We start from the raw sequence: 9,439 nt of genomic DNA, 5'->3' as shown, positions 1-9,439 counted from the left end.
ACAAAAGAAAAAAAAAAAAAAGTTGACGAAGGCCTCTGGCACCTGCAGTATGGGCATCATAACACATCTTCGCTTTCCATCTCCATCTTCAAAGATATAGCAGCCTTTTCACACACCATATACATTTGTTTCAATTCATTCTCTCGATAATATCGTTCGCTCATATACTTCATAGCTGCACTCTATTGTTCACCAAACCGCGGCACGTTTTCAAATTCCTGTTTGATAGTGCACATACATCTGTACAAGGCGAAATACATTCAGTAGTCGTGCCATCTGATAATTTAAACTTTGTGTGCCAGTTGCGTGAGGCCATTAATTCAGGTTCGTAGTACAGTAGGCCTTCCTCTCTAATGTGAGCCCAGGCAAAAATCTGGACTGGTTCCGGAATGGTTCCAGTTGAACGTGAATATTCCCACACTACGGTAGGTACGAAAATGAGGCGGACTTTTGGTATTCGAGCAAGTGTGGCGCCCAAACGCTGGTCGACCAATGCGGAGCCGAACGACCCACCACCCTTATTCTACCGATATGTGAGGGTGGGGTGGGGATACGGCGTTCGACATGCCGCCGTCAGGGGCGATGTGAATATCGAAATTATATATTGCAAGTCTGTTACTCACCGGAAGACGAGACGTCCACAAAACTGGAAGAGGTTGCTGGAAAGGTGTAGAAAATAATGTTCATTTACGAAACGTACTTGTTGCGGCGTTTATACAGAAAGTGAGACAAAATTTATTCGAGCGTAAGACGCACTGCTTTCTGTTGCAACATGAGCAGAAGTGTCTTTCCATGAAACCATGAAATTCACCGACATTCACCTTGGTACGCTGGGCGACCTATGCCAAGCCGAACGACCCACCACCCTTATTCTACAGATATGTGAGGGTGGGGTGGGGATACGGCGTTCGACATGCCGCCGTCAGGGGCCATGTGAATATCGAAATTATATATTGCAAGTCTGCTACTCACCTCAGGTCCAGTTTCCCAGAGAGGAAGTTGCGGGCCTTGAAAGGTGAAGTTAATAATGTCCATTTACGAAACGTACGTGTTGCGGCGGTTATACATAAATTGAGACAAAATTAATTCGAGCGAAAGACTCACTACTTTCTGTTTAAACATGAGCAGAAGTTTTTGGATTTCAGAGAAAATGGGCAACAGCATCTCTGATCACGGTGGTGAACCTTCAAACACTGAAAACCAAGGTAAAGCACCAGCTACATTGCTGGTGATCGAAGAAACAAAGCTAAAGTATTGTGAAGAAGACGAGCAACGGGCAGCCGCTTCGCTATCGTTGGGTTAGCACCCGCCGCTTTCGAATATTGAGCGTCGCTGAGTAAACGGTCTCTTGCCCTCCTATCCTGCCTCTACTGTCCTGCTTACACTTGGTGGAGGTGCGGCCGCTCCCATCCTCGAGACGATTTTATCGTTGCTTCCCTCGCCTACTGACTGACCTGGAACTTCGCTCCGGACGAGTTTTGCGAGCAGTCGCCATGCTACAAAATCATGCTGAGAGATCTTCTCCTCCTGCTGGGGATGCCCAGCCATCCTCCTCTCCTCGGCCCGCCCCTGCGCTCCGCCAACGCGATCCTCCATTCTTTTCTGGGGCTGACTCTTGTGACATAGAGGACTGGCTAGCCGCTTTCGACCGCGTGAGCAAACACAACCTGTGGGATGACACCATGAAAATCACCAATGTCGCGTTCTATCTTACCGACCTCGCGAAAACTTGGTTCCTGAACCACGAAGCTGATCTTGCCACCTGGCCTGTGTTCTGCCAACGCGCTCGGGAGCTCTTCGGCCGCCCGGCATACAAGAAAGCGGACGCCCAGCACAAACTCTCGCAGCGAATGCAGCACTCCCAAGAATCATACACGTCCTACATCGAAGACGTGTTATGCTTGTGTTCCAAGGTCGACCCGCATATGCCCGACTCAGACAAGATCAAGCACATCATGCGCGGTATTGCGGAAGACGCATTTCAACTGCTCGTCACGAAATCGCCAGCGACCGTGGAAGATGCCGTTCAACTATGCCGTCAGCTACAGGATGCCCGCAGCTCCCGCATCCAGCATATCCTTCCGGCACCGGCGAGCGCAACAGTGTCATATGCTGACCCTCTGTTCCAGGACAACTTACGGGCCATGATACGCGATATCATCCGCGAAGAACTTGCCGAGGTTCATCGCTATTCAGTCGATCCAACGCCAGACCGGCTGCAACTTCACACGCCGGTGCCCCCTGTTCTACCATCGCCTCTGCACGATATTGTACGTCAGGAGGTGGCGTCAGTCCTCAGCCTTCCGTCTACGCCGGCCCCCAAGCCCACTTACGCTGATATGGTGCGTCGTACGTCGCCCCAAACGACCTGTGATGGCCCTCCTCCCTGTGCTCCAGTGGCCCCTACGTGCGACCACGCGTGCGACCACGCGTGCGCCGCTGTTGCATACCGGCCGCCTCGTGCTCTGGATTCCCGCACCTGTTTTTACTGTGGAATACGTGGCCACATAGCGAGATTCTGTCGTCGTCGCAGACGGGACGCCGAGACGCTCCAGGAGCCATTTGCCCCTTTCTCTTTTCGTGGTCGTCAGTTTCCGGCCAACTTTCCACCAACCTCTCCCTACCGAACGGACGGCTATTACATCGATGATCCTAATCCCCGGACACGCTCGCCTCCTCCCCGACGTCGTTCGCCGTCTCCCGCCATGAGCCGCTCACCACAGCGACGGTCTATTTCCCACCAGTCCCCTGCCTCACAGGGAAACCGGTAGGCGCGGTCATAGACCGAGGAGGGCAGGCTGCGCGTTCACCCCCCACTGACACTCCTCCTCGAAACATCGTCGTCGTAACTATTGACGGAGTATCTGTGCACGCCCTTGTTGATACGGGAGCCGTTTGTTCCGTGATGTCCTTGCCATTTTCTCGTCGTTTGCGCAAAGTAATTACGCCATTTGCAGGTGGCATACTTAAGTCGGCCTGCAACGACCTCCTCCTACCTATTGGACAATGCACTGCACGTCTCACAGTTCATGAGGTTCATTATCCGGTTGAGTTCACGGTACTTCCTTCTTGCTGTAATGACGTCATATTGGGTTGGGATTTCCTTCATGAGAATGCTGCTCTCATTGACTGCGCCGGAGAACACGTACTGCTTGCCGAGTTACCCTCCTACAGCGCTTCTACTTCGGAACAGTCGCCGCCCTTCAAGCTCCACGTTGTTCAAGACACTTCGCTTCCCGCACGCGCTACCTCATTTGTCCCCCTCGCAACGCCTCCTGGTACTCGCGGATACCCATCCGAAGTTCTCGTCATTCCTCAACCCGCACCCCTCGCTCGCAAAGGCCTTATTGCACCGTGTACTTTGTCCACTATCAAGGATGGAGAAACCTGTATTCCCATCACCAATACATTGGCAGCGCCTGTTTGGCTGCCGGCTGGGTTCGTTGCCGCATTGCTCGACTCGCCCAGTTCTCCTGCCGTTACGCCTCTGCTCGCCGCCAACGACGACCCACCGCCCCCCCTATCGGCCACCGACTCCAGCGCTCTAAACAAAATGATATCTACCGACCTCGAGGAATGTCACCGCCCCGATATGCTCCGCCTTCTTCACGACTATGTTTCGCTCTTTGACCTCGGCCGGCCATGGCAAGGAGTTGCCAGGGGTGTTACGCATTCTATCGACACCGGAGATTCTCGGCCAGTCCGACAGAGACCTTACCGCGTGTCTGCTTCCGAGCGGCGAGTCATTGAAAAGGAAGTCCAGGACATGTTAGCTAAAGGAGTCATACAGCCATCTTCCAGCCCTTGGGCGTCTCCAGTGGTACTTGTCACCAAAAAGGATGGTTCCATTCGCTTCTGCGTTGACTATCGTCGCCTTAACAAAATTACCCGCCGGGACGTCTACCCCATGCCTCGCATTGACGACGCACTGGATTCACTTCAAGGCACTACGTATTTCTCTTCCCTCGATCTCCGGTCAGGCTACTGGCAAATACCAATGGAACCATCCGATATCGAAAAGACCGCGTTTACCACTCCCGACGGCTTGTACGAGTTCCGCGTCATGCCCTTCGGCCTATCCAACGCCCCAGCTACCTTTGAGCGAATGATGGATACGGTGCTCCGAGGCTTGCGATGGAACATCTGTCTCTGCTACTTGGACGATGTAGTTGTATACTCCAAAGACTTTCCCACCCACCTCCAGCGTCTTCAAGCTGTATTCGACTGCTTCGTCGCCGCCGGTCTGCAACTCAACCACAAAAAATGCCATTTCGCCTACCGTCAAATCAAGGTATTAGGCCACGTTGTCTCCCACGAGGGCATTTCCCCCGATCCCGAGAAGATCAAAGCTGTTTCTGAATTTCCGGCACCCAAGACTCTCAAGGAGCTTCGCAGTTTCATTGGACTTTGCTCTTATTTCCGACGTTTTGTTCGTGGTTTCGCCGCCCTAGCAGCCCCGTTAACCACCTTACTCTCCAAGGACGCGCCCTTCTTGTGGTCAGAGGCCTGCACGGAAGCCTTCGAACGCCTCAAATCCACGTTCACCTCCGCACCTGTTCTCCGCCATTTTGATCCGTCCGCTCCCACCGAGATCCATACAGACGCCAGCGGCGTGGGTATCGGGGCCGTGCTTGCACAACGCCTGCCTGGAGCTCCGATGGAACACGCCGTGGCGTTCGCCAGCCGCACCCTTACGAAAGCTGAGCAGAACTATTCCACCACTGACAAAGAATGTCTTGCGATCGTCTGGGCCGTTTGCCACTTCCGCCCATATATTTATGGTAGACCCTTCGATGTCGTGACGGACCATCACGCGTTATGCTGGCTCCACTCATTGCGGGATCCATCTGGACGACTCGGCCGCTGGGTTCTCCGTCTTCAGGAGTATGATATCACCATCAAGTTCAAATCCGGGAGGAAACATTGTGATGCCGACGCCCTGTCCCGCTGTCCCCTCCCGAGAAATGCTACTGCAGATCCTCCGGAATCACCGACTGCGTGCGTGGCCTCTGTGTGCCCTTTCACGTCCTACGATGCCCGCTCTCTGCGTCATGAACAACTGAAGGACCCCAACCTTTCTTCCTTAATAACTCTTCTGGACGGTCAAGGCGCCTCATCTGACAAGAAACTTCTCAAGAGGGCTCGGAACTTTGTTTTGTCGGACGGCGTCTTGTACAAAAAGAACTATTGCCCGGACGGCCAGCGCTTGCTATTAGCGGTTCCTCGGACGCTCCGTGCGCGCATCCTTCGCGCTTTACACGACGATGCCACCGCGGGCCACCTTGGCTTTTACAAAACATACCAGCGCGTCCGTCAGCGGTATTTCTGGCCCCGCATGTATTCCACTGTACTGAGCTACGTGAACTCCTGCTTGGCTTGCCAACAGGAGAAGCCTGCGCCCTCTCCTAGCCCTGGCCTCCTTCATCCTCTTGAGCCGCCGCAACTACCTTTTGATCGCATCGGTCTCGACTTGTTTGGTCCTCTTCCCACATCGTCTACTGGAAAGCGTTGGGTAATCGTTGCAATCGACCACAGCACACGGTATGTCGAGACTGCAGCCCTCGCTTCTGGTACATCTCAGGAAATAGCTGCCTTTTTCATATCTCACATTCTACTTCGCCACGGCGCCCCTCGCGTCCTCATCAGCGACCGTGGTCGCTCCTTCCTCGCCACTTTACTGCGCGACATCTTCCGTGCCTGCGCGGTCGTCCACAAGCCTACCACCGCTTACCATCCTCAGACGAACGGTCTCACAGAACGTTTCAACCGCACTCTCGCCGACATGATCGCCTTTTATGTGTCGGCGCAACATGACAATTGGGATGCCATTCTCCCTTACATCACGTTCGCTTACAATACGGCGGTCCAGTCCACGACACGCTACAGCCCATTTTACCTCCTTTACGGCCGAAACCCCGTTTGTACCATCGACACCATGTTTCCGTATCCCCCTTGTAGCGCCAACAACCCGACACTTGAAGAGGCGACCTCATGCTCCGAGGAATGCCGTCAAATCGCCCGCTGCCGTACCTACGACTCCCAAGCTGCAGCGAAACAGCGCTACGATGAGACGCACCGTGTTGTGTCTCACAAAGTTGGCGATCTGGTCTGGCTTTGGGTACCTCGACGGAAGCCCGGATTCTCCCCCAAATTTTCATGCCGCTACACCGGCCCTTACAGAATCGTCCAGCGGGTTTCTGATGTCAATTACGCCGTTGAGCCTGTGCACTCCCCGCCCGACGCCCGACACCGCGGCTCCGACGTCATCCACGTCTCCCGGCTAAAACCGTGTGTCCTCCCGTCCCCAAACACCGGAGCTATCGCCAGGATGGCTCCCTCTTTGCCCCGGGGGAGATGTGAAGAAGACGAGCAACGGGCAGCCGCTTCGCTATCGTTGGGTTAGCACCCGCCGCTTTCGAATATTGAGCGTCGCTGAGTAAACGGTCTCTTGCCCTCCTATCCTGCCTCTACTGTCCTGCTTACAGTATGAAGTCTTATGACCCGAAATACTCTGTAATTTAGTCTTCTCTGGCTCCATTGTTTCTTTTAGTCCAACAGAGCTGCTCTGCGGTTCATGTAAAATCCACTAAATGTGTGCTGCATTTTTCTCAAAGGCACCGTATATGGGAAGGTAAATGGTTGGTGTTAGTTATTGGTGTTGGATTGCGCTCAGCGGTGCGCCATGTCAAAATGGTGGCGTCGGGCACGAGCGGAGTGTTGCATTTCAGAGAAAAATGGGCAACAGCATCTCTGGTCACGGTGGTCAATCATCAAACACTGAAAACCAAGGTAAAGCACCAGCTAAAGTATGAAGCCGTATGACCCGAAATACTCTGTAGTTTAGTCTTCTCTGGCTGCATTGTTTCTTTTAGTCCAACAGACCTGCTCTGTGGTTTATGTAAAATGCACTAAATGTGGCAGATTTCTTATCTGCCAGATATGCCAGCATCCCGTGCTACGAACTTGCTGGGGGGCGCGGCCTTTTTCTTATTTAAGGCAGGTAGCCTGGCCTTGTAGGTCATTCCTGGCCGGGGTAAAATCGCGGCAAGACGTGTTCGTCGCTCTGGTTGCTCGACTGTGTTGAAAGGTAGAATAAACCTGGTATGTTCGTTTGAATTTCATTGAATTCGACACCTTTTGCCGGTTCGGGTTTCCCGCACAGCTGATCACCGACAACGCAACCTACTTTACAAGTAAGGTGTTCTCAGATTATTGCGCTGTCTTAGGCATTCAGCATAAGACTTCCCTGTATCACCCTCAGGCTAACATTACCGAACGTGTTAATCGGAACCTGAAAATGACGTTGGTTGCTTTTACTAGTCAGCACCACCGTGATTGGGATCCTCGCCTGATTGAGCTGGCGTTCGCTACACGGACAACGGTCAACAGGTCTACAGGCTTCACCCCGGCTTCACGAGAGGCCCCTTTTCCTGTGGAGAATGCTCTGGGCCTCCGGGATGGTGCTACCCAGCCTCCTTATTCAGGGTTTGCTGAGGACCTCCGGAGTCGACTGGACGGTGCAGCCCGGACGGCTCGGGAGAACCTGGACGTCGCAAGGTTGGACCAGGCTCGCCAGTACAACCGTGGATGTCGGAACCTCACCTACAGCGTCGGTGACCTCGTCCTTCGTCGGACTCACCCGCTAAGTGATGCGTCACGAGGCTTTGCAGCTTCACTCGCAAGTGCGTGCTCCTCCGGGCTCACTTACAGGCTTCGTCGCTGCGACACCGGCGAAGAGGCTGGGCCAGTTCACATCTCGGACCTGAAGTCTTACCACCTCCAAGACCCTGACGAAGAGGAGCCCGATTTGCAACCTGCCTCCCCCCAAGACCTGAACCCAGATACCGTTCCCGGACCTGCGTCCAGCCGCTAGAACTTGCGTCCCCGCAGGCGGCAAACGTAGCTGCCACTATCTCCGTCGCTAAGCATAGTGCTTGTGCTTTATTAGTGTGATTTCTGTTCCACAGTCTGTTCCGCTGTCTATTCTAGGGGGGTGCCTTCTCTGGCGCCCACGGTTTGAAGCTGCCTTCTTACCGTTTCCCTTTTTCTTCTCTCACAGATGCAACAACATCGCGGACAGTGGAGGACTATGGAGTCACGTGCCTCACCTGGTCGTTCCGCCTCAGCTCCGGCTCTCGTAGGAACCCTCGTCTCAGTGGCCACTTGGACTATAATCCACAACGGACAGCCCGTTTCCTGGGCGTCGCGCTCGCGATGGAACAACCAGCCCCGACCACTAGCTCCATTTCTGGGCCCCACTCTTGCCGAACGACACCCCAGCGACCCGCTTCAGCCACTGACGGCAGAAGAAAGAAGGCTTTTGTGCCCAGTCTGCCTGGTCTCCGAGGTGCACCGAACTACACATAGACGGGGCTCCCTCCACCAAGCCCGGACCGAGGCCGCCCGCGCCACGAATGATGTAAACGCCGCTCTTGCCACTATCAGACGCCTTAGGCCAGAGTTGCTAGCCGATCCTGGGCTGCTCACGGCTCACGGTCCTGCTCCACCTCCGGGACCACCACCTCCGCCGGCCCCAGAAGAGGATCTCCTTGATGACCTCATGGACTTGTAGGGGGGGAGATTGTGGCAGATTTCTTATCTGCCAGATATGCCAGCATCCCGTGCTACGAACTTGGTGGGGGCGTGGCCTTTTTCTTATTTAGGGTCGGTAGCCTGGCCTTGTATGTCATTCCTGGCCGGGGTAAAATCGTGGCAAGACGTGTTCGTCGCTCTGGTTGCTCGACTGTGTTGAAAGGTAGAATAAACCTGGTATGTTCGTTTGAATTTCATTGAATTTTGAGGGTTGGTGTTGGGGTGGTCCAAATGGTGGCGTCGTGCACGAGCGGAGTGTTGCATTTGAGAGGAAATGGGCAACAGCATCTCTGATCAGGGTGGTCAACTTTCAAACACAGAAAACCAAGGTAAAGCACCAGCTACATTGCTTGTGATCGAAGAAACAAAAAAGTCGTATGACCCGAAATACTCAGTCTTCTCTGGCTGCATTATGTGTTCTTATGTGTGCATTACGGCTAAATGAACTGCATATGGGTTGGTGTTAGTTATTGCTGTTGGATTGCGCAACAGAAGCTATAGCAGTGCTGGAACGGTTAAATCGCGCCATTATGTGATTCCACCTAATCTGATCTCTTGATCTGATATCTTTTACTGTACGTTGCACAATGCTACTTCACATAAAAATTCGGTTTGCAATGAGACAATCCCTGAAGTTAGCTTCATTGGCAGATGAAACATGTCGTCACCCACCCACACACGGAGAATACGCCTAAGTTGTAAATAAATGACGTCAGAGACGTCATTAGTATGAATACTTGAATTTGGAATATCGTCCTTGTGCTTTGGATGGCTAGCCTTCGATAGCGCATACTAAGAAAATGTCGTAGGACCTGCGTCTCCCATATGATCTGTACACTGCGTGTAT

At 53.4% G+C, this 9,439-nt stretch overlaps 1 protein-coding gene across 1 annotated transcript; it reads left to right on the top strand.

The window, feature by feature from the left end:
• The first annotated feature begins 193 nt into the window (after positions 1–193).
• Positions 194–8,789, top strand: LOC135391395 (uncharacterized). The gene is made up of 2 exons (XM_064621649.1): positions 194–425; positions 8,060–8,789. Exons 1-2 carry the CDS (start codon positions 390–392, stop codon positions 8,570–8,572), a joined length of 549 nt encoding a protein of 182 aa, XP_064477719.1. The 5' UTR covers positions 194–389; the 3' UTR covers positions 8,573–8,789.
• Positions 8,790–9,439: the final 650 nt, after the last annotated feature.

Source organism: Ornithodoros turicata, chromosome 4 (genome assembly GCF_037126465.1).
Source record: "Ornithodoros turicata isolate Travis chromosome 4, ASM3712646v1, whole genome shotgun sequence".
Classification (NCBI taxonomy): Eukaryota; Metazoa; Arthropoda; class Arachnida; order Ixodida; family Argasidae; genus Ornithodoros; species Ornithodoros turicata.
Note: the sequence above shows the minus strand (reverse complement) of the source record. Positions and strands in the feature narration are given on the sequence as shown.

Coding starts and splice junctions, on each gene's coding strand:
- LOC135391395 (XM_064621649.1), top strand. CDS start 390: ATGGTTCCAGTTGAACGTGAATATTCCCACACTACG. Junction 426..8,059: donor GTGAATATTCCCACACTACG/GTAGGTACGAAA, acceptor CTTCTCTCACAG/ATGCAACAACATCGCGGACA.